General features: G+C 46.3%; 1 protein-coding gene across 2 annotated transcripts in view; it reads right to left on the reverse strand.

Moving 5' to 3' along the window:
* Positions 1-24,166, reverse strand: part of HTR7 (5-hydroxytryptamine receptor 7) — a 90,947-nt gene extending 66,781 nt beyond the window's left edge. The window contains exon 1 of one of the 2 annotated variants that reach the window (XM_087932409.1): positions 22,418-24,166. In XM_087932409.1, the coding sequence (XP_087788535.1) occupies positions 22,418-23,307 (890 nt within the window). In that variant the 5' untranslated portion in view covers positions 23,308-24,166. The remainder of the gene's footprint in view (positions 1-22,417) is intronic. The other variant, XM_026710543.2, reaches the window with a different exon arrangement.
* Between the last annotated feature and the right edge of the window lie 1,655 nt (positions 24,167-25,821).

Raw genomic sequence — 25,821 nt, forward strand, 5'->3', positions numbered from 1 at the left:
CATTTTATGACCTTTCTTGGCCCAGTTGTTAAGTGAATCACTGCGGTTGTTAAATTTAGTAGCACGATTGTTAAGTGAATCTGGCTTCTCCATTGACTTTGCTTGTCAGAAGGTCACAAAGGGGGATTACATGACCCTGGGACACAACAACCATCATAAATATGTGTCAGTTGCCAAGTGGTTCAATTTGTGATGACCCGGGAAGCAGTACGCACATAATAAATTCCCAAACGTAAATAAATTTCCTTTAATGCTTCCAACTTGGCCTCACTGTTCAATTGTTCTCGACTGAAGATTAAACTCCTTCCAAAATACTCTCCAAAAGAAAGAATTACAGTCCAAACTCAAAGAACAGATAACAGAGAAATTAAAAACCAAAACAAACGGCACTGAAGGAATTTCCACAACAGACCAGGATAATTAATTACAAACTTCAAGAAGATAACAAGGCACAGTCCGTTGGAAGAACACCAACCAAGATAAAGCTCAGCCAGAAATAAAGCATGCTTTGCTTCTAGCAACGCTGTGTTTTAAACACCCCTCCTTTATACTATTCCCCCCAGCTGCAGCCAATGAGGGGGATTATGGCCGCTTCCTCTCCTGTAAGCCACGTTGTTGCCTTCTCCATTCCTCCCTGCGTGCCCTAGGATGAAGAGGGGATGGGCCTGGATCTTCCTCTGACTGCCCAGCCGGCCTCTGCCCTTCCCCAGCCTCCTTCACAACCTCCGGAGCCACACTTCCACTCCCTGTCGGCTGTTCCTCTTCTCCTTCGAGTCAGTCTTCAACAGGGGCATGACACAATTTTGATCATGTGAGAACAAGGATGCTGCAAGGGTTTTAAAAATGAAAAACTGTCATAAGTCACTTTTTTCAGCACTGTTGTAACTTTGAATGGTCACTAAATGAACTCTTGCAAGTCGAGGACTACCTATATTTCACTGCATGCGTAAGGGCTGTAGAGAAAGGCTCCCAACCCATAAACCCAAGTGAGAACTTCCACCAAAGCAGAAGCTGAAGCTGCTCTGTTTCTTGAACAGTAGCCTCATTTGCACAAGTAGAAGGAGATTCCTAGGTTATTATCCAGCAGGACAAAGTAGATATCTACCGGTATTCTACATATCATATTTCAGATGTAAATAGGACAAGGAGAAGGATAAAAACTAATTGAATCAGCTCTTTTTGCCTACCAAAGATATGAACCTAGCTGGAGAAGAAATCTCCATTCCTTCTTTAAAAAGTCCAAAATGTATTAGCAGGGCTATTATTATGCAAATAGTAATATAATCACTCTCCACCCTAGTGAAGTTAAGTTGGATTATTAATCCTTATTTTTACAGATCCTGCCTCTCCTCCATTATAAATATTTTGTTACAGTTTTCCATAACAAAATCCTTACTTTCTATCACTTGCAAAGAAATTGGGCTGAGAAAAATTGGGTGTCTTAGTCACTCGAGGAATTCCCACGACTAAGAATGGATGAATGAAAATCTCCCTGGTTTCAGTCCGACACTTTAACTATTACCACTAGCCTTTAGCTGGTTATAAATTATATTTAAGGCGTAATATCTATTGTCAAGAGCTACATACAACTAGATTATATGAAATCAGTCAATATGCTTTTAAGGGGATGCATCATCGCTTAGGATTCTCACCTACCTCATGGACCATGAAACTTCTGGGGAACCTCTGCTAAACCTCTTAGCATTCACCACCCTTAATCCCCAACGATGCCTTCTCTCTTTTTTTAACTTGTAAAAGTTTCCTTGACTTCTGAAGAAACTTTAAAGAAAAGCTGCCAAACCACAAAACAAAATAACTGTATCTGCTGACGGGCTCTGAAAACATTAAATGGGTCCTCTGGAAAACACTGAAAATCTCCACCTAACGGCAAGCATGCCAGATACATTTCAGCCGTGTACAAATTAGCTGTGAGCCTGGAAAAGAAGTACTTTTAAGAATATCACTGCTAGCCTATAAATAAATAATCTGAATAGCTGCGTTATGATTAATGCTTCCACTCCACCATCCTGGAAGGTAAACTGTACCAGGGTTAAAACCATTCCCCAGGCTTTGAAATTGAGCATTTTTATGTAAGAATGGCCTTCTTTTCAAAATTTTGGTAGCCACCAGGTGATAAAATTAAAAATACTGCATTGGTAAGATTCAAAAATTTTTATTACTGGTTCTGTGGGTGTGGCTTGGTGGGCATGGTGTGGCATGGTGGGCGTGGCAGGGAAAGGATACTGTAAAATCTCCATTCCTTCCCCACTCCTGGGGGAGGATACTGCAAAAACTCCATTCTCTCCCCACCCCACTAACTTGCTTTCCAGCTCCGTTCTCCTGTGCAGGGCAACAAAAGAAGACCCAGCTGATCAGCTGGGACTTGAGAGGCAGAGAATAGATGGGGGCGGGGCCAGTCAGAGGTGCCGGTACTCCGAACTACTCAAAATTTCTGCTACCAGTTCTCCAGAACTTGTCAGAACCTGCTAAATACCACTTCTGAAATACCGGAATGTTATATTCCTCATCTAAAGGATAAACCAAATATACAAAGGTTCCACGGTGATCCAAGCAAGCAGCCATAGATCTATTCAGAGGTCTGAAATTAGACAATTAGACCCCATGGATGGAGAAGACAAATTGTAGGCTTCCTGCAATTGATACATGACTTGTATGCCTCCAGCAAGACAGCCAAAAAAAATCTGGTGACCTGGGCATTTTAAGGAGTGGAGAAGAAATATATCTCCGGTGTTCCGAATCTGACAGAAAGGTCCCTGAATAGAGACAGAGGAATGGACCATTCTGCCTGGTCGACTAGGCTCCTGTTGAGCCAGTCAGCCTGGCAGTTGTTGACCCCGGAGATGTGGTCCGCCGAGATTGATAACAGGTGTTTCTCCGCCCATAACCCCAACCATAGAGCCTCTCCCATGAGGGCTCTGGACCTCGTCTCCCCTTGCCGGTTGACATGAGCCATTGCGGCCATGTTGTCCGTAAGGACTAGAACATGAGAGTCGGTCACTGAGTGCCTGAAATGCTTGAGAGCCAGAAAAATGGCTCTGAGCTGTAACCAATTTATGGGAAGGGTCTGCTCTGACCTGGACCAAATGCCCTGAGCTATCTGGCCCTGCATATGGGAACCCCAACCCAGGAAGCTGGCATCGGTGGTTATCACTAGCCCTTCTGGGACCCTGAACAGGAGTCCCTTCCAGATTAACGGGGAACGCCACCAATTGAGAGATCTCGTATTTGTGGTGGGAGTGAAACCTTGATGGATGAGTGGCTTGTTCCTGCTTGTTGGAAGGAAGCAGGAACATTGGAGGGGTCGGGAGTGGAAAAACCCGTGGCTCTTGAGATATGACAGGGTAATTTGCAGATCCCAATGGGCTGCATAGATGGAGGAGGACAGAATCAAAATGTTGTCTAAGTAGCATAGGATCTTCACTGGAATAGAACGCAGACATTCCATCAATGCTGCCAAAACCTTCATGAAGACCCTTGAAGCCGATATGAGGCCGAAGGGAATTGTAATGGGTATTCTGATAACAGAAACGGAGAAACTGGCGATGATGAGGCCAAATGGGGATGTGGAGGTAAGCCTCCGTGAGATCAATGGAAGAGAGGAGATCGTCCTCCCGAACACTCTCTAAAATAGAATGTAGAGTCTGCATTTTAAATTGCCTGTATTTTACAAATTGGTTGAGGAAATTTTAGATCAAGGATGGCTCGCCACCCCCAAGGCTTTGGGAACGATGAAAAGGCGAGAGTAAAGCCCACGTCCCGTTGAAAGGGGGAAACAGGTTGAATAGCTCTGATTTCAAGAAGGTGTTGAATGGCCTGATTCATGAGGGCTTGCCTTTAAACGTCCCGAGAAACAGGACAGATCAAAAAATTTTCTGGGGGTGGCATTAAGGAAGTCCAATTGTAACCCTGACCTAATAATGCTTAGCACCCAGGCGTCCGTCGTTGACTCCTCCCATTTGGAGGCAAAGAAGACTAGGCAACCTCCGATGTGTGGGGAGAACGAATGATTACTTAGAGCGACAGAAGGAACGACCCCCTCCCCCCCGAAAGGGCCATTTACCAGTAGAAGGTTGTTGCCTGTCAGATGCTTCCTCACGTTGGTCTTGGCGTTGGGAGTATGGCCTCTGAGACCAGGGGAAGCGGGATGAGGTCTCCGCTCGAAAAGCAGGAGGGCAATAAGGAGCTGGGTGATAGTCGGCTTTCTTCCCAGAGGAAGAGAGAATTTTACGTTTATCTCTGGTTTCGATGAGATAAGGTTCCAGAGCATCGCCAAAAAGCTTATCGCCTGCGAATAGAACTGAAGCCAGCTTCCATTTTCAGCGTGACTTCACCTGCCAATTTCGGAGCCATAACAGTCTTCTTGCTGCTGCTGAAGATGCCATGGCCCTGGATGCAAATTTGGCAGAATTGAGAGTGGCATCTGCAGTGAATTCCGCTGCTGCAAAATCTTATTAAGGTCTTGGTGAGACCGAAGGTCAGAAGCAGGCAATCTATTCTGGAGTTGGCGCAGCCACTGTATGGATGCTCTCGTGAAAAAGGATGCTGCTGTTGAAGCCCAAACAGCCCATGCAACGGCCTGGTGATTGCACTTGAGGGTCCTTATCATCCGTTAATCACCCAGTTCCAGGATATCTTCTGGCTCCATGCCAGAAGATGAGAACGAGGCCACAACCGGAATGTCAACAGAAGGCACTGCCAGGGCATTGTCCAAGGCTGCGCTAACATTGTAGAAACGCTTATCCAGAGAAGATGGGCGATGACCTGCCGAACGGGAAGCGCACTGTTCCTTGACCATGTCCAGAAACAACGTGGGAGAAGGCAAAACTTCTGCATGCACTACAGGCTTGGAGAAGAGCGAGTCTCCTTGGCCAGAGGGATCTCCTTGTGGCTCAGGAGCCACTTCCTAGGGCGAGGGAAAAACCTCCCCCTGGGTCAATACCGTTTGCGCAGGGGCTAGGAAGCAAGCAAACCTGATTTCTGTCAGAAAAATGAAATGAGGAGAGAGAGAAGCCTGGATCAGCCAAGGAACCTTCTGCAAAACAGCCTGCTTTCTCAGAGGCTGAGCAAAAGACTGGGGAACGCTGCATGGAGCCACGTGAGGGGGCGGAGCATTCCTCAACTGAAGCTCAGCCTGTGAGAAGAGGACTCAGAAGCACCTCCCACTCTCTGGAGGCTCCGAGCGGCTCGAGGGAGAATGTCACAGACAAAATCTATCTATATGGTCACTAGAGTTGAAAACAGCTTGATGGCTTATGATCAATCAGTTTTTATTACTATCTAACTAACTTCTACCCATTATAATTTATTTTACTTAAATACCAACCAAAATGTACCTGGGTGGCTCACAATATAATAGACAATTAAAAATACAAAACAAGATGGGGTGCTCTGCGTAAAAAGATAGACCAAGTAGGGACTCCATCAGTAGTGGGTACCTACCTTGGTTGCTACTGGTTTGGTGGGTGACTGCGCATGTACACGCCTCTAATGCGTCAAATCAGCTGAGAGGATGAAGAAACAAAAAGCTAGGAGTGACCCGCCCACCTGCCCATGTGCTCGTCACTTCTTTTATCCTCTCAGGTGATTGTCGGAGGAACCAGTTCGGCTGTGACGGTAGGTTGTTGTTGTTTTTACCACCGGTTCAGGTGAACCGGTCCGAACCGGTCGCATGCCACCTCTGGACTCCATCCATACAAACTCAGAGTGTGGGAGAAAAACCGGGTCTTCAAGGACTCATGGTAGGATGGGAGCCACATGGATTCCAGAGACCAAGGCACTGAGATATAGGTCTGCTTCCTGAAAGATGGTACTTTTTGATCAGAGGGACCCAGAGTGTATTGTCAGCCCCTCTAGGTAGAACCAAGTATAAAATCAAATCCACCAAAAGGTTAAAACAGCTTTTATTGTCATTGATTCTAAAAGCAGAATCTTTGCAAGTTTAACTGTGCTGAACTTCCTCGCCCTCCTTATCATTCAGCGAATGAGGGAGATTTCCATCTGAGCTTCTGAATAGTATCTGTACATTCTGGACTTTAAAAATGCTTCAATCCTTTTTGCCTAGACAGCCCCCTCAAGGTCATCTTCTTTCTCTCTACACACACCTATTCTGCTGGCACAGAAAGCATGGGAGATGGGCAATCCATTAATTAAGCTTGGCTCTATGCCATGTGAGGCTGTGTAGGTGATGACCAGCAGCACCTTGTATTGCTTATGCAAATGGGTTTTTGCTTTGACAGCACACAATCAGAAATCTATAAAAGGTAATCTAGTTGGTATTTTAAATTCATCTACTGTATTTAAATTAAATTGCTTATGGCCAAATCCTTGGAGTAAATTCCACTGACCTCAGAAAGTTGGCTTCTGTGTAGGCAGGCAGAGAACTGCATATTCAATCAGATGTACTGTTTTGAAATGTTTGATGAAGAACTGGGCATCGGATTTAAAAACAAACACTTTTTAATAATTGTAGCTGTAAGAGTGCAAAATAGCAAGCATTCCAGGTTCATCTAAAAACGAAGCATGTGCATATTTTGTCTCTCCTGAGCAAATTTGTTTAATACTCATTTATTTAACTGCAATTATATTGAGCTCAGTAGGGCTTATTTCTCATTCTTCATTTACAACTTAAGATCAGAGATGGGGCATTGGTTCTTACCTGATACGCTTCTTTTCGTGGAGCTGCGGAGAGCATCCAGGTTGGGAGGTGCTTCAGTCTCGGCTCCTACAGGCTGAGCTTGAAATTGAGGAACGCCTCTCACCATCACGTGGTCCTCCGGCGTCCCAGTTTTGCGAAGACGAGAAAGGAAGGCCCTGTACTCATACTAACTAAAGAACGTTAATGAGCTTGGCTGAACGGCGAGGTTCCCCACCAGACGGATTAACGGGTGGGGCTGGACGCTCTCCGCAGCTCCAAGAAAAGAAGCGTATCAGGTAAGAACCAACGCCCCTTTTCCATGGAGCTGCTCCGAGCGTCCAGGTTGGGACATACCAGAGCTTGGCTAGTCCTGCGGGTGGGTTCCCGTCTGGGGTGGAACCTCTTCTGGAACTTCGATAACACACTGAAGGACACGCCTGCCAAAGGAAGCCTCAGCGGATGCAAATATATCAATCTTATAGTGCTTGATAAAGGGAGAGGGGGATGCCCAGGTGGCAGCCCTACAGATGTCTAGTATGGAGGCTTGCGTGGCCCATGCGGCAGAGGTAGCCGCACTTCTGGTGGAATGGGCGGTGATGCCCATTGGAGCGGGAAGGGACTGAGCCTGGTAGGATTTGGCGATAGCGGCCCTAATCCATCGGCCCACAGTTGAGGACGTCACCTTGTGACCAAGAGAAGCAGGTTGGAAGGACGCAAATAAGGCCTCTGACTTGCGAAAGGGCTGGGTGCGTGTGATATACACCCTCAAGGAGCGTCTTACGTCAAGAGAGTGCCACAGTCTCTCCTTCTCGTGAGAGGGATTGGGGCAAAAATCAGGAAGTATGAGCTCCTGATTTCTGTGAAATGCCGAGTTTACTTAAGGGAGGAAGGTGGGGTCGGGACGGAGGACGACTCTGTCAGAGTGAAAAGTACAAAGATCCTGTCTAATAGAAAGGGCCGCCAACTCCGAAATCCGACGGGCGGATGTGATGGCCACGAGAAAGACGGTCTTGAAGGTGAGGAGCTGTAAGGGAATCTCCCTTGTGGGTTCAAAGGGGGCTTGGTAAGGGCGACCAGAACCTTGTTGAGGTCCCAGGTCGGAAAACGGTGTATGGTTGGGGGCGGAGATTGGAAGCTCCCCTAAGAAAGGTCTTGACAAGGGGGTGATGGGAGATGGATTCCCCAGCTCTGAGGGAACAACAGTTGCGAGGGCAGCAACCTGGCGTCTCAGGGTATTGGTAGAGAGACCCTTGTCGAGACCCCTGGAGGAAATCAAGGATTTGGGTTATGGAAGGAGAAAGAGGATTAATTTGAAGTTTGAGGGCCCAAGAACGAAAAGCGGCCCATGTGGCATTGTATATGCGGTTGGTCGAGGATCGTCTGGCTGCCAGGATGGTGTCTATGGCCTGGTTAGAAATTCCCTGAGCCCTTAGGGCGGCTCCGCTCAACCTCCAAACGGCTAACTGGAGCCATTGGGGTTTGGGATGAAGTAGAGGGCCCTGAGACAGGGAGATCCTGTCTGGGGGATCCTCCAGGGAGGAGCCACCGAGAGGTTGCGGAGGTCCGCAAACCAAGGGCGTCTGGGCCAATAGGGAGCTACTAGAAGGATCTCTGCCTGCTCCAGAATCAACTTGTGGATCACCCTGGGGATGATGGATAGGGTGGGGAATGCATAAAGGAGCCCTGGGGGCCAAGGGCAACGGAGGGCATTGTGGTTCTCTGCCCCGGGAGAGGGGTATCTTGAAATGAACCTCGGTAGTTGGGCGTTCAGAGGGGAAGCGAAGAGATCCACCAAGGGGGGCCCGAAGATGGAGGCTGCTTCCCTGAAGAGAGAAGGGTGTAGGCTCCATTCCGCTTGGTCTATAGTGGCTCTGCTGAGCCAGTCCGCTTGAATGTTGAGGGCCCCTGATATATGATCTGCCCTGATGGAGGCCAGATTTGATTCCGCCCACCTGCAAAGGCGCTCGGCTTCTCTCATGAGACTTGCTGACTGAGTGCCCCCTGCCTGTTGATGTGGGCCTTTGCGGTGATGTTGTCCGTGAGGACCAGGATATGACGACCGCGTACCTGGGGTAGGAAGCTGCGAAGCGCCAGGAGAACAGCGTGAAGCTCCAGCCAGTTTATGGAGCAGAGTTGCTCTGTTGGTGACCATTTGCCCTGTGACGATGTGGAGAGGACGTGAGCTCCCCAACCGAGTAGGCTCGCGTCCGTGGTGACGGATAGCCTGTCGGGCTCTTTGAAGTAATGACCTTTGTTTATGGCCGGCCTGGTCCACCAAAGGAGGGACGTAAGAACTCTCGGAGGAACTCTGACCCGAAGTCGCGAGTTGCTCCTTCCGGAACGTTGATACGGCAGTAGAAACCATTGTAGAGACCTGGAATGGAAACGGGCCCAGGGAATGATAGATATGCATGAAATAAGCTTCCCCAGCAACTTAGACAATTCTAAGAGAGAAACAGTTCCTGCCCTCCTGACCTCCTTAATTGATTGTTGGATGCTAAGCCACCTGTCTGGGGATAGGAAAACTAGTTCCCGGTTGGTGTCAATCACTGCCCCCAGGTGAGTAAGTTGGGTAGAGGGGGAAAGGTGACTTTTCCTCCAGTTGATAATGAACCCGTGGTTTTGCAGGGTATTAAGGGTGAGTTTGGTATCTCTTAGGGCGAGAGCTCTAGAAGATGAGAGGATGAGGATATCGTCCAGATAACAGTGGAGTCGGACGGGGAAGGAACGCAGGTGAGCGGCAAGGGCCGCCAAAACCTTCGTGAACACCCTGGGAGCGGAGGACAGACCAAAGGGAAGCGCGACGTACTGGAAATGTCTATTATAGGCAAAACGTAGAAACCTGTAGTGGGAGGGACGAATAGCAATATGCAAGTATGCCTCGGAAAGGTCAATTGAGGAGAGCCAGTCCCCTCGCCGGGTTCCCATAAGTATCGACTGCAAAGTGTGCATCTTAAATTTGCGTGGGGCAATGTAGCGATTTAGTCTTTTAAGGTCTAGGATCGCCCTCCAACCTCCCGAACTCTTGGGCACTACAAACAGGTGGGAGTAGAAGCCTCGCCCCCGTTCAGAGGAGGGAACGGGCTGGATGGTCCTTATATCTAGGAGGTGGTGAATGGCGGCCTCCATGAGGGCCCGTTTTGCAGGGTTCCTGGAAGGGGGGGAAGACATAAAGAATTCGGGGGGGGAGGAGTGGAACTCGAGTGCCAGTCCGAGACGAACCGTATCTCTGACCCATGCGTCAGTAGTGATGGCCTCCCATTGGTGAGCAAAATGCTTGAGGCGGCCGCCTATGGGAAGATTTGCCCTAGCGAGATCGACGGAAAGGTCGGTTTCCGGATCCCCGGAAAGGCCTCTTGAAGGAACCTCGTCTGGACCTGTCAGACGAGTCTGACCGGACCTGCGAGGAGGGGGTTCTGTAGGGAGGTTGGGAGAATCTGGAGGGACGAAAGGAGCCTCGACGAGGGGAGGGGGAGGGGCCTCTGGGGTCGGGCCTCCGAAAAAGAGAGGGGAGGTACGTGCGTTTGTTCCGAGTCTCGGCCAGAAAGGGATCGAGGGCCGGTCCAAAAGTTTCCCCAGAGATGGGGGCTGAGGCCAGCTTGGCCTTGTTTTTGACATCCGCTTGCCAGTGGCGGAGCCAGAGCAAGCGGCGGGCGGTGACTTGGGAGGAAATGGCCTTGGTGGAGAACTTGGCGGCTTGAAAGGTGGCATCCGCCGAGAATTCAGCCGCGGGCTCTGAGGTTGGCCGCAGGGACATGTTGTTTGAGTTGTTGGAGCCATTTGATCGAGGACCTAATGAAGAAAGAAGCAGCAGTGGATGCCCTGACTGCCCAGGCGTCGGAATGATGAGCGCGGCGTAGGGCCAGCTCGGCTCGTTTGTCCTCGGGCTTGAGGGCCTCGAGAGCGTCGCTAGGGGTGGACCGGGAAGCTAGTCCTACAATGGGCTCGTCCCACGGGGGGGGATCTAGCAAAAGAGTGAACTGCGGGTCAAGATTGAAGAAACGTTTATCCTGGGCAGAGGGAGGGGGGAGGCCCTGAGGAGGCTAGCTGCCTGGAGACCATGTCCGAGAAGATAGGTGGGACGGGGACCACATCAGTCTCCACCATGGGCTGGGAAAAGATGGAGTCGAGGGTTCCCAAGCCGCTGGTTGGGAAGGAGTGGGGAGGTCAGGCCGGAGGTATTCTTGGCCTTAAATAGAATGGACCTAAACAGGTGCGGCTTGAACAAGCCCACGAAGGCGGGTTGGTCCGGAGTGAGGCCCTCGTCCTCCGACATGTCCCCCTCCAGTGGGTCTGCTCCCGAGAAGGGCTCACTGCCAGAAATGGACCCCAAGTCTAGGTCCTCGCCTTCCCCAAATTGGGTAGGATCCCCGAGCTCCTGAGTTTCTATCTCCTCCTCCAAAGACAGGGGGAAATTCCCGTGGGATGCTACCTGCCCGTGCGAGGCCTCGGATCCGGAGAATGAGCGAACGGAAGGTGCCTGCGCTTCAGAGGTCGCGGGCCGTGGAGCCGGACCAGCTATGTGCTGGAGCTCTTGCGTTATGCTTTGTCGGATGGCCAACTCCATCCAATGCCTGAGATTCTCCGGGATTTCCAGCACGGGAGGTGGGTGAGGCTCCTCTGGGCGTAGACCTGCAGCGGTGGGAGTAAATGTGGCCTCAGGGGCCTGTCTAGGCTGAGAGTGAGAGGAGGGTGCCGGGGAGGAGGGGTTGGGTGGAGGTCGAGGGAGTAGGGGCGGAAGGAGCCAGAGGCACGGAGCCTAACTCTCTGGACCGCCTGTCGATCTCCTTCTCAAGTGCCCTGTGTCGCCTGAGGGCATCTCTCTGGGAGGCTTTAGAGGCTTCCTGGGTCTGTTTACGCAGGTGATGAGTCTTTGATTTGGCCTTCAAGGAAGGGCCACGAGGTGTTTTGTCGTCTGCCATCTGAAGGAGCAAAAAGAGGAATTTTGGGTTAGTATTAGACGGTTGGCACGTCTGGATGTGGCCTACGGAAGGCCAGGAATCCTAGCAACTGTTTCACGCCCCCCCTTTGATCAATTTTTTTTTAGTAAACTGCTATCGAGTTGAGGGCCTGGCCCGTGAAGTCAATCAGCCAAAAGGTGAACGCCCAAGCAGCTACCCTCTCCGGACGGACCGGGTGGGGGGATTGCTATGCTGCTACCTCGCCTGCTGGGTAGGCTGCGAAGCCAACGGACCCTTGAAGCTCTGTAAGCCTTGAGAGGCCTGGGAAAAACGAGCAGTAGTCTAGGCAGTCCCAGGGGCTGCCTAGAGTCTCAATTACCTGCAGCCTGTAACAGAGTGCCTCAGACAAGAAAGGTAGGCCAGAAAGCCACGTTCAAAATGGCGTCACTGTCTGAAGCCACATTCAAAATGGCGGACGCCATGCGATGAGGCCACATTCAAAATGGCGTCGCTGGCTGAAGCCACATTCAAAATGGCGGACACCATGCGGTGAGGCCACATTCAAGATGGCGTCGCTGGCTGAAGCCACATTCAAAATGGCGGACGCCATGCGGTGAGGCCACATTCAAAATGGCGGACGCCATGCTGAGGCCACATTCAAAATGGCGGACGCCATGCAGAGCCCCAAAATGGCGGCCGCAAACAATCTGAGCTAAACCCAGCGGCGGAACTCTCCTAATGAAGGAAGAGGCAGCGGAGCAGTTTCCCCTGAGCTAAAGGCGTTCGTGGGGGGGAAACAGTGAGAAGAGAAAGTCAAGGCAGGCAAGGAACGATGCGTTTTCGCCGGGGCGAAGGAACGACGAGCGAAGGAGGGGTGGGGGGGTGGGGGGGGTGGCATTCGGAACGCTAGCCTCTGCCCCTGAAATACGCGATAAAGCTCTCCCCCTTGTATCAGGGTACTCCCTTGAGAGTGCAAACCTCAATTTTCCTGCGCTGGTGAAGAGAGGGTCCAATAGAATGAGTAGAATGAGTAGAAAAACCGATCAGCCAAGGAGCTAAGGAGCGAACAGCCTGACTGCCACGAGGCTGAGCTAAAAACTGGGACGCCGGAGGACCACGTGATGGTGAGAGGCGTTCCTCAATTTCAAGCTCAGCCTGTAGGAGCCGAGACTGAAGCACCTCCCAACCTGGACGCTCGGAGCAGCTCCATGGAAAATAAAAACAGTCAAATAAAATCAAGGAGTTAAAAAAAATGGTAAGATTTTGTTTGATGTTTTGCTTGTTACCTCCACTGCTGCCACAATAAATTTTGCTACTGTGTAGATGGCTTCCTAATTTCAGCTGAGAGTAAAAAGAGAGTATAAAAATTGTCTGGGGCACTAATAAAGAGGGAAGATCTGATATCTTTTCAAAGATCCTTATAAAAGTTGCAACAGAAAAGAACTTGTTAGATTGATCGATTGTCCTGGAATCGCTAAGATAAAAGTGCTGAAAACAGGAAAGTTGGCATAGGTGACAAATAATAATGTGGATGGAAGGAGGTTGGTTCCTAGCCCCAAAAAGATTCTTCCTCAAGCTAGAGGAAAATACTTGCAGATTCCCAGGACTCCATGTCTGGGATGCTTCTAGGGCTTCAAAGAGGGAATTGAGTTTGGAATAATACTCAGTATTGTTCAACCAGCTTTTTGGTTTGAGCATCATCCAAGGTTTGTAAGGAATTTAGAAGCACTCCAGCTGTTCTTAATTTTTGCTCTACTGCCTTTGTTCAGAGCTAAAGGTAATTATCAGCTCAGTGGAGCAGGAACAACCCCATAAGCAAAAAAATCTGATCTCAGTATGCCACCAATAGTCTCCATGTCCTGTGTGTAGATCTGTGCATGCCAGACTCAAACCAGCTCCTGTGTTGGGGTACCCTGTGATGCAGCAAATAACGACAATAGAAACTCAGTTTGTATTATCTTTAGAGTGTTTTTCTTCATATATCTGTTTTTTGGCTAGTTTTTCAGGAAGGCTTCAGCACTGGAGTTATTAGTTCACCTTCAGATGTATTTCTCAGAAGACAATAGGATTACACTATTAATCCACCACATTGGTAATCCTTTACATATCTGCTAAAAAAAGTAAGCCTCACTCAAATCAAATATTTAAAAGGGAGATCATTTTCAAAGAATCTTCAGAAATAACATGGTCTCATGTGTGGATCACACAGCCAATATTCTATCTAGCCTATTTTCTTTGTGCTACTTTCTCTCAGAAGTCTATTTTTGCCCTGAATTGGCCAGTTCTGTGTCAATGAAGTGCAAAATACAACATTTAGCACTATAGAAAAGGGCACACTATTTATATAAGACAAAAAGGCCAGATCAGAATACTCCCTCCCTCTCTCTCTCTTTCTCTCCCCCTCCCCCCTCCCTCTCCCTCCCCCTCTTCCTCTCTCTCAGCATAGGCATCTATGTGGTGTCCCACTCTATCCCTGTCCTTTTGTATCCTCATCACAACACTGCATGGAGGAACATAAGGAATGGGAGTTTGTATTACAACATATGCTTTTGTCACTTGCCTCCCTTTAAATGCCTATGTCTATTTGCACTATAAAATGGATAAAGGATTACAAATCTAACTAGCTGGAGTTCATGAAATCTGGTTGTGAAATTGATTAGCAAATCCATCAAATGCTAAGACAAAGAAAAAGAGTAGATAATCCCCAATCAATAAAAAGGCACACCTGAACCCCTGAGGCCTACAGAAATTGCTTCAGTTGAATATATACAAAAGTAAAATAAAAATGAACATGTCTTAAAATCAAACATATTTAAATTATTGTTTTACTTGTATTATTACTTTAAGCTTTACTTATTCTCTGCAATGCATTAAAGAATATAGATTCAAGGAAACAGCTTTACAACCCTAAATACTGGGATTATAATCACAAATCTCCAAAGATACACACAACTAATGCTCTCAAGAGTCACAATGTGGATTGATATCTTTTTTTTAAAAGAATCATAAATGAAACATATAGATAATTGAAGAATAATATCTGATATAGGGTTTTCTTTTAAACAAAAGAAAAGCTATTTTTACTGACTGTGTATTTAAAGGCAGAACTAGCAATGGCTGGTATTAACAATTGCAGTGGGTGCTAGTCTTCAAGCGAAATGAGATGTGTTAGCCTTTTAGATTCTATGTTATCTTTAATTATCGTCAATTGTCCCTTACTCCAGTACTTGGAAATGAAATGAAAACCCAGCACCCTTTTTTCACACATCAAAAACTTCAAAAGGTTTCATTTTATTTCAAACAACTCCATACTGATATCTTAAAGCGATTTATTTCAAACATTTATATGGCAACCCATCTTTCAATCAATTCTAAGTGTGTCCCACACGAAGATTTTTTAAAAGGATATAAAACCATTCTACACACAGTCCTCAACTTACAATAGTTTGTTTCGTGACAATTCGAAGTTACAACGGCAGTGAAATAAGTGACTTATGACCGCTTTTCACACCTATAACAGTTGCAACATCCCTGTTGCAGGTCCTGTGATCAAAATTTAGATGCTTGGCAACTGACTCATACTTATGACAGTTGCTGTGTCCCAGGGTCATCTTTTGTGACTTTCTGACAATGGGGAAGCCAAGTTCCCTTAACAACCCTGTTACTAACTTAACAACAATTCATTTGACAACTGTGGCCAGAAAGGTCATAAAATGGGCAAATCTCACTTAATAACTGTCTCACTTAGCAACAGAAATTTGGGGCTCAACTGTGATCGTAAATCAAGAACTACCTTAGTTAAAACATAAAACATTAAAAAAAAACTGGCCCCAATATATCATCTAATCTCCTAACACTCAGGGGATTAAACACTAATCCAAGGAAAGCAATCTTGCCAACGTATCAGAGCTCCTTTTGTTTTTTACGTTTATTTGTTTGTTTATAACCTTTTATTATTTTTATAAACAATTCAAAGCAGCGAACATATCTAATGGTCCTTCTTCCTCTTATTTTCCTCACAACAACTACCCTGTGAGACGGATTTGGCTGAGAGTGACTGGCCAGTTTCATGGCTAAGACGAGAATTGAACTCACCTTGCTTTCTAAGTCTGGTGTTTTAACCACTAGACCAAACTGGCTTCTTATAGGTTTTGAAAGATCTGAAGTTTCAGCTTCTATATCTGCTATGCAGAGGGCAGTATTGCAGTTCAGAAATCATCACTCAAATCTAATAAACATCTAGTCATATATTAGGACTCCTTAACTACTTCTAAGCAGCATAATTATGTGGCAAATTATTAAGAATTTCATCCCACATATCATATCTTGGTATTTACTCATTCCAGGCAATCTATTTCTCACATAAGATTTCATTATTTACCTCTTAGTTAAAATACAAAAATTAAACTAAATTGGAACTACTGAAACTGGCTATTTAAAACTCTTGAGTTGCACACAGCTGAGTATTTCATTTTCCTAATTTTCAAGAAAGCAGCTTTTTGAGTATCCATCTGCCCTTGTGGGTTTTTCTGTACATTAGAATGAATTCGTGATGGTTTTTCATTTTTAACAAATTCAGTCCCGCCTCACCCATCCAAGCAGACAGTTTTAAAAAACTTGTTAGTGGAATTAATATCTTTATTTGATGCAGCTTAACCTTAAATTAGAAAGAATAATTGCAAGAAACTAACTATGTGATTGGCTGATTAGGGGCACCCAGGAGGTACACCTCTCCCAAAAATTCATCTAATTTGATGATAATCATGCTTTACCGATGTTTTCGAGTAAGAGGGGAAAATTTTAAAGGGCATTCAGCAAATCAGCAGAATGATTATATATACTGAGAATATTTGCACCAAGACAAATTCCTTGTGTGTCCAACCACACTTGGCCAATAAAGAATTCTATATTCTGTATTAAGAATAACAATCTGAAATTTGCCATTTTCTTGTATTTCATATATGGCAGTATTGATGAAGCTGCTATTAAAATGATCTACTATATTTGAATGTATAGAACTCTTTGAAGATTAAAAATTTGGGGGTGGAGAGAATTCCTACAAAGATACACTATAAAAGGCACAGGAGCAGCAAATTAAAATTATTTGGAGGCTAGAGCAATCTATAGAATAGAATAGAATAGAATAGAATAGAATAGAATAGAATAGAATAGAATAGAATAGAATTCTTTATTGGCCAAGTGTGATTGGACACACAAGGTCTTGGTGCAAATACTCTCCATGTACATAAAAGATACATTCGTCAAGAGTCGAGAATCATAAGGTACAACACTTAATAATAGCCACTGGGTACAATAAGCAATCAAATCATACTAGGAAACAGTCAATATAAATTGTAAGGATACAAGCGACAAAGTTACACTCATATAGTCACAAGCGGGAGGGGATGGGTGATAAGGAGTGATGAGAAGATTACTAGTAATAGTAGCGCAAACTTTGTAAATAGTTGGATAGTATTGAGGGAATTCTTTGTTTAGCAGAATGATGGCTTTCGGGGAAAAACTGTTCTTGTGTCTAGTTGTTCTGATGTGCAGTGCTTTATAGTGTCATTTTGAGGGAAGGAGTTGAAATAGTTTATGTCCAGGATGTGAGGGGTCTGTAAATATTTTCACAGCCCTCTTTTTGACTCGTGCAGTATACAGGTTCTCGATTGAAGACAGGTGGGTAGTAATTGTTTTTTTGTTTTTTGTTTTTGCAGTCCAAATTATCCTCTGAATTCTGTGTCTGTCCTGTTGGGTTGCAGAACCAAACCAGACAGTTATAGAGGTGCAGATGATAGACTCAATCATTCCTCTGTAGAACTGGATCAGCAGCTCCTTGGACAGTTTGAGCTTTCTGAGTTTGCGCAGAAAGAACATTCTTTGTTATGCTTTTTTGATATTAGATATCCATTTTAGGTCATGTGATATAATAGAACCTAGAAATTTGAAGGTCTCTACTGTTGATACTGTGTTGTCTAGTATTGTAAGAGGTGGTAGTATGGGAGGGTTTCTTCCAAAGTCTACCACCATTTCTATGGTTTTGAGTGTGTTCAGTTCCATATTGTTCCGGTTACACCACAAGGCGAGTTGGATAATTTCCTGTCTGTATGCGGATTCGTCATTGTCTCAAATGGGGCCAATCACTGTTGTGTCATCTGCAAAGTTCAGTATTTTAACAGATGGATCGTTTGAGATGCAGTCATTGGTATACAGGGAGAAGAGAAGTGGAGAAAGCAAACAGCCTTGGGGGAGGGTTGAGCTAATTGTACAGGTATCAGATGTGATTGTCCTGTCTTGTATATATGTAACTTGTATATAGATGAATATTGAACAGTATTTGAGACCATGCGGTTTGGAAAGAAAACACAATAGGATGCACGATATCTCAGTGTGGAAAAAATGGAGAAAAAGAGACATTCCTTCAACTCTTTCTTACCCAACATTAAAGACTTGAGATTCCCACTGAATCTCAATGCTCAGAAAATTTAGGACCAATAAAAATAAATATTTCTCTGCCTAATTATGGAACTGATTGCCAGCAGGTGCCAACAAAGGTCACCCATTCAGATGGTTTGGAAAGTGAACCTCATCTTGAAAAAGAATTTATCTTAAATCCATAGCAGCTGTGGGATAACAGAAGGAAAGGGCTCTTTGCTGTATCTCCTACTTGAAAAGTTTCAAGATACATTGGCTTGGCAACTCTGCCCCTAGAAGAGTGAGCTAGATGGGCCTTTAATATAATGCAATGTTCTTTTAATATTCTCAGAAGAGAGAAGAGAAGCAATATGAATGGTTTGTGTAGGAATCAGGAATTGTAGAAATAACTGTTATGGGAAAATAGACAGGTTTGAAGGAGGATTTATCCTAACCAGATTCTTTGGCTTGGGGATTGGACTTTTCTAGGCCTGTGTTTTAATGCCTTTGCTGAAGTTGTTCCTTGTTAAGTAATCACAGCCTGATTTATTATGGAGCATCTGCATGCAACATGAGAAATTAACTTACCTCTGCAGTAAGGTGCTTCAAATCTCCTAGCTCACCTCTGCCTGACTCATTCCCTATTTACTCTCATTGTCCTTCTTGCCCTCCAAAATTCTGCTGACCTGGATTCTAGAGTGCTAAAGTGTCTTTGTTTTGCATAGAAACCCCGGGTCATCATTTTTCAAGGCCAGAAAATATGTCCAAGACTGGCTTCATGTCTCAGAACAGAATTTGCCCAGGGCCGTGGAACTGAGATCTACAGAATTTCTTCTCTATCCATAGAGAAATAGAGGAAAAACTGACTAAAAAACCAAAATAAACCAAAAGTGATCTTTTAAAGCGGAGGTCTTCACACTTGACAGCTTTAGGACTCGTGGACTCCCAGAATTCCTCCTCCAATCATGTTACCTCTAAGAGTTGAAGTCCACAAGTGTTAAACTTGCCAACTTTGAAGACCCTTGTTTTTAAAGCAACCACCCCTCTTATCTTTTAAAAATGAAAACTTGCTTACCATTTCTTATTTACAGAAATGGGAGTAACTTCAGTTAGTAAAAATGCCCATTTCAATATAAGCCTTTAATTCTTTTCCATTTAATTATAAGATTTTCCCAAAAGTCACCATTGCAATTCAAAATATACAATGGCCAGAGGCCTAAAACTCTATTTCAGAATACTTAATCATTTTGTTCATTAGATCCACTAATAAGCTGAGCTTAACCCCTAATGATTTCATGAACTCATCAATAGTTTTCTCAGTAACCATACCAAAATATACTACCTTCTCTCAAAAGGATTTTTCAGCTTCCTATGCTATATGCTTGGGATTCTAGCCTTCCATCCAATTTCTAATCAAGTCTGACTCTGCTTAGCTTCCACCTATGAAGCCTCTTGCTTTGAGGAATCCTTCTAGATAATAAGGTTCTACCTTGTGGGAGATAATATTCTATACTTACAGTATACGATCACTGTGAGGGATTCTGAACTGCCGCATTCTGGCTGTAAAGGTCAGGCTATAAATTGTACTGACTTTGTGAGCCTTATGCAACTTTTCTGAAGATTTATTACAGAGGTATCCAACCGTGGCAACTTTAAGACTTGTGGACTTCCAACTCCCTGAATTCCCCAGCCAGCGTGGATAATGAAGTCCACAAGCCTTAAAGTGGTCAAAGCTGGACATTGCTGGTTTATAACCTGCAACCTTTACTAATTACTGGAGGTCAAAAGTGGCCCTAGGTCTCCCTTTCCAGGATGCCCAGTAGATACGGACCTACCAGCTGCACGTTCAGTTTCAATGTAAAAGAGAACTTTGCAAAGAGAGATTAATGTAGGGACTACCTCCAGAAGAGTAGAAAAACTGCAAGAAGCTCAAGAAGTCTTATCTCTTAAGGAATACAAAAGGGATTTAAAATCTTCTGTCCTTATGACAATGATAAATTAGCTACTTCAGTTGGAAAGTTTAATATTGGAAAAAGGAATGTGCAGACTCATGACAATGGCTGACTATTTTTGCTTAACCCGTACCCTAAGAACATCTCTGGTGCAGACAAAAGCATTTATTCCTTTATTTTTTAAAGCAGTAGGGATCTTTTCACAACGCAGAGCTCTCCTTTTATCTCTACTGTTTTCCTCACTGTCAAAACTTAGACTGAAAGAATTTGACTGAATTTGATTCTGATTTGATCAGGGAACTATAAAGTATCCTTTGTTGAAAATAATAAAGCGTGGCTCTCCATTACTACCCCAATCCTGCTGGGAATTTCTCTAGCCTGATACAATGGAGACAGCAGCTTCGCTAATTCTCGGCCACAATGACTTTCTCCAATCCAGGAAAATACCAAGTTAAGGAAGACTGGTTTATCAAATCACACATTACAAATTGTAAATTACATTTAATAGTATATAATATGGGGTAATAGTGTGCAGTACACATAATATCCTGTTTTATTATGCTATCAAAACTCTCACTATTTCTGCAAGAATTACAAGCCTTTTTTTACAATGTTGTAAAATATTGTGGGATGGTGAAACAATTCCTGTTAATGATATTAAAAAACAAAGACATAATTCATTTCACTTAATAATTCTCAGAACTACAAGATAACACCCTTCTCTCAATTGACATAAATCTCCAAGATTTTTTTTTTAAAAAAATTCTGAACAAGCGTTGATGCCAAAAACACTCAAAAGATTTTAATGTTATTTTAATGGGGAAACACTCAAAAGATTTTAATATGACATATCGCAACCTTTCCCCCCTTGGCTAACCTGGGAGTGGGCATGGCCAGCACGTGACACATCCGGCCTGCAGGCCATGAGTTTGACACCCCTGCAATATAGCAGATACCCTGTTTCTAACAATACAGCTCGATACTCATGAATAGCTTACACCAGGCCATAGCTATGCCTGTAGGGACAGTCTGAACCAAAATTAGCCAAACACATTTCATCTGAATGACTTGTCATCTGGTAGGCTCTGAGTGACACATACAGCCATAACTGGGTTAAAAGTATAAAGATGATTCAGATGATTGATAATAAGGATGTTGAACGAACATAGCTATTCTGGAGGGTTTCCCTGCATCCTCTTCTCTTCTTATGAAATGTCAATTCTTTTGCCCGACTTTTACAGTTTACTGTAGTTGTCTATCCTTTTCAAGGTTATAGCAACTCAAAAGAGACCCCTGCTGGATTGCTTACAAAATCGATTCTCAACTCCAGTCAAACAATTTACACTTCCATTCAAACTTTTCACACGTTTCCACACTGTCCAACTTCATCAATAGTTCATGTTCTCCAAGATAGGCAGATAAAGAAATAAAATTGACTTCAGTGGCAAAAAAACAAAAAAACACCACTCAAAATCCAGAAGTTTTGAGGGACGAATAAGACCTCTCTTTGATGACAGGAAAAACTTTTATTTATTAAGTATACCTTTAGTTTTCTGGGAATGGCTATAGGGTGGAACCTCTAAAAAACATTGGCGCTCTTCGGACAGATTAGCCTTCCACTGTGTTTCTATCAACTCAGACATTTTCTGAACAAACTTGTTCTGCCTCTACAGGTGTTCAAAGCCAGGATATCATTTCACGATGCTGAGATCAGAACAATTATTCTCTTTTCACTCGCTCCTTAGGAAAACCCGTAAACGCTTCACACAGACTGAAAGAGGTTCCAGACCTATTTTACAGGTGGCATCAGGCTTCTATTAAAAGGGAGGCATTGGCTATTGTTTATCCTCACTACAATTCTAGGTAATTTCTCTCAGATAACTTACAATCAGCCCTGTGTATCTTGTGTGTGGGTTTTAAAAAATAAATCTTAGCATTGCATGATTAATAAAGACACCCATAATTATTATCAAGTGATACAATCTAGGACAGGGGTCTCCAACCTTGGCAACTTTAAGCCGGGAGAATTCTAGGAGTTGAAGTCCTCCCGGCTTAAAGTTGCCAAGGTTGGAGACCCCTCATCTAGGATGATTATAGGTAATCCAGTTAAGGAATCCTAAATGGCTAATCCTTTGCATTGAATCTCAGCCTAGTCCAAGGGTCAGGACTCGATCGTTTATCCCTTTTTCCCCAACTTCTTCCGAGTTTCGCCTGACGTTTCCTTTCCCACCGAGAAACCCCAACCTTCAACGCGGATGAGACTGACAAGGAAAGAGCGACATCCGGAGTTAGCGCGCCAAAACCCGAAAGCCTTTCAAGCCGCTTCAACCAACCAAACCGCCCGGCTTGCGCGCGCCGACCAAGACGGCGGCTAACCTTCCCTCGCGCCAAGCTTCCAACGTGGCCCCGGGTCTCACCCGGCCGAGCCGCCCCGCCGTCGGGGGTGGTGGGGGTGTTGTGGGTTGAGGGGGGTTTTCTTTGCGCGGCCTCCTCACCTGTCGATGCTGATCACGCAGAGGGTCATGATGGAGGCGGTGCAGCACATCACGTCCATGGCGATGAAGACGTTGCAGAAGCCGCTGCCGAAGATCCACTCGCCGCCGATGAGGTCGGTCACGCTGACAAAGGGCATGACGGCCACGGCCACCGACAGGTCGGCCAAGGCCAGCGAGACGATGAGATAGTTGGAGGGCTGGCGGAGCTTCTTGACGAAGCAGACCGAGATGACCACCAGGCAGTTGCCCGCGATGGTCAGCAGCGTGATGAGGGTCAGGGCGGCGCCGATGACCACTTTCTCCACGTTGCCGTAGCTCAGGATCTGCTCGCCGCACTGCGTGTCGTTGCCGGCGTCGCCGTAGCCCGGGCTGAGCGCGCTGGGACCGCCGGTGCTGCTCCCGCCGACGACGCCTCCGACGACGACGACGCTGCCGACGCCTTGGCCTCCCCCTCCAGGGCCGGCGGTGACCCCTTGCAGAAGTTTCCCGCCTATCCCTAAACGGGGCGGATTCAGCGAGCCAGAAATCATCCTCGCCCCGCCGGTGCCACCCAACGGCCGGGGAGGCTCCGGCGCCAAGGAGTCCAGGCTCCTGCTAGCCAAGACGGGACAGCTGCTGGCGCCGTGGCAGACGAAGACCATATTGAGGAGGGCTACCCACGAAGCCCACTGCCGCCAGCCCGCATGCCCGCCTCTCCACGCGGCGGCGGCGGCGGCGGTTCCCAGCGCTCTCACGCGGCGTCCCCGGGCTGCTGCTGCTGCTGCTGCCCGCCCAGGCAGCCCGCCGCTCGCTCCGCCCGCCGAAGCTGCGCCTCTCTCCGCCCGCTTCACCTGGATGGAGCCGCGCGCAGAGGCCAAGCGCCGCTTCCCCGCCGCCGAGGGCTCTGGCATAAAGTCTGCGGGGCTCCCTCCGGCGGGCGGGCGGCGGCAGCAGCGCGGGCGCCGGGCGAGGAGATCCGCCTCCACAGGGGGCAGGGCGTGCTCGGCGGCAGCTCAAGCGTCTTGGGCCCGAGAGGGCCAAGGACCTCGCCTTTAGCCCCAGACCTCGCGGCGCTCGCTCGCCCGCCTTCGATGCCACGCCGACGGCCGGAATCCCCAAGCCGTGCCGGCAATCGGGAACTTTGCGGAGTGCAGCAGGGGAGCGCTCGAGCGGGGAGCCCGTCGGGCGCAGGCGGTGGGGGGAAACCCGCTCCCGGGTGGAGGCTAATCCGAGGCTTATCTCCCCTCCAGACGGACCCAGAATTGGGGCTCCCTCTCTGATCCTAAGCGTACCGAGGGTGCGCTTCGAAAAGTCTGGCGCACCGCTTGCAAGGTTTGCTTGCAAATGCAAAGAGACCTGGAAAAGCCGCCTGTTCTTCGCTGCTCTCCGCTAAGCCGAGCGGGTTTCTGCAGCCTCCCACGGGAGCCCTGGGTGCTCCCGGCGCTTTACAACCGGTTTTTCTTTACCGTCCTCGAATCGGTGGTTAAGAAAGAAGCGCGCCCCGCGCAGCTGGGCTTTCGGGTGGTGTCACAGGCAGCGGAGGAGCGGGGCGGTCTCGCAGTTTGAATGCGGGAGTTCAAGCCGGCGCTTAGATTCAACCCTGGGCTTCGTTTCTCTTCCAGCCCAGCCGCACCTGCGGGTGGGGGGAAAAGGATCCCCGTGGTTCTTCTCGTTAGGCAGGGCTGGATTCGCCCATCCTTGGTCGCTTTTACCCAGCCATCATGCTGCTCCCCTCCGATGTGGTCCCTTGGATACGTTTCTTTAAATAGCGATTTCCTATTGGGGATTTCCAGTCTCTTCTTCCGGATCTTCCCTTATTCCTGGAGCTGCTACTGCAGTGCAGAGATGATCGGCTTTTCTTTCTTTCTTTTTTTTCCTTTTAAAGAAAGTTTATAACGAAAGAAGTCGAACGGATTGATAGACCTATTTGGAAAAAAAGAGCAGTCTGGTTGACATTTTTTTTAAAAAAAAAGCTTGGTCGTTTTTAGGAGATCAACAGACCAACGTTAAAATATTAATTAAAGACTCCTACTTTGATGCTTTAGGAGATAGCTAGACCCACGTTTTTTAAAAAAAACGGCAGTGGGAGAAAAATTCATTCGTGACAGATGGAGTTAGTTATATTGCAAATTTCCTGCCTTACCCGGTTCTGTTTCAGCCAGCTCCTCTTCTCATGCTCCACTTACCAAATAAAAATGGGATGGGGGAAGGATTGCCATAGGAGATTGAGAGTCCTAAATTTTAAAGTGTAGGGAAAATGAAGCTATACAATTTTAGCTATACCATTTGGGATGAACACCCTTGGAATGGTGTGGGAATAGGAATGGATTTCCAGTGGGGGGGGGAGTGCAGACTACTGGAACCAGGAGCACTACTCAGGTGATCCTCTGGACACGGATCTCCAAGTCAACCACAGGTAGACCTTCAAGGGCCCTCTAAAAGGATGCAAATGACCAGCTGTTGGCAAGGAATACAAATCCTTCCACTCCCCAACATCCTGTCAGAGCTGAAGAAGCTTCTTGGGTGAGAAGCGAAACGTCTTCAAAGAAAAAACAAGAACGTCCAGTAGCCTCCTGAAAAAGCACCTTTTGGGACAACCATGACCTGGATGACTGAGAATCTCTACAGACTTTTAGGAAAAAATGAAATATCCTGGTTGACAGGCTCACTATATTCATGGTGGGTATCTGTCAAAACAGATGTATGCCTAGAGATCAGGAATGGAAAGGATGATCCCACAGCACTCCAAAGCGGCCAAAGGGACAACACCAATGAGGTCTTATAGATTATATAGTAGGAATTACGTCAAAAGAAGGAAAACACCACTTGAACAACATAACAACTAAAAACAATTTTTTGTTGGCTTTGCAGTGGGGTGGGGCCCTCCAAAACAGTCAGCAAAGTGCTTATGTGCTAGTATGAAGATGCACCCATCACACAACTTTTACTGGACTGTGAAAGTTTGATGCATTGCTGATCATCAGCCTAAAAAAATGGTCAGCTGCCAGTATAAATTTGATAGTGTGGAAATTATCTGACCTGAGTGACTGATAAGATTTGAAGTGCGTACGGATAATACTTTGCTCTGAACAGGTTTTTTTTCTTCCTCACGAAAAGTGGGTCAAACAAGCTCAGGTTTCAAGGATTGTTGAATGCAACATCTAATGGAGAATGAGTGAAAGATCAAACCAAGCCTACTTCAGAACAGTGGAATCAACTCACACAATCGATGCATTGTCCAATCATTCTGTGGTCATTGCATATATAGCAAGAGACTTTTATACCACTTCAAAGTGCTTCACAGCCCTCTCTAAACAGTTTACAGAGTCAGCATTTTACCAACAATCTGGGTCCTCCTTTTTCCGACCTCGGAAGGATGGAAGGCTGAGTCGACCTTGAGCTGGTCAGAATCAAACTCCTGGCAG

Source organism: Pseudonaja textilis, chromosome 4 (genome assembly GCF_049901715.1).
Source record: "Pseudonaja textilis isolate UNSWEBS1 chromosome 4, rPseTex1.2, whole genome shotgun sequence".
Taxonomy (NCBI): domain Eukaryota; kingdom Metazoa; phylum Chordata; class Lepidosauria; order Squamata; family Elapidae; genus Pseudonaja; species Pseudonaja textilis.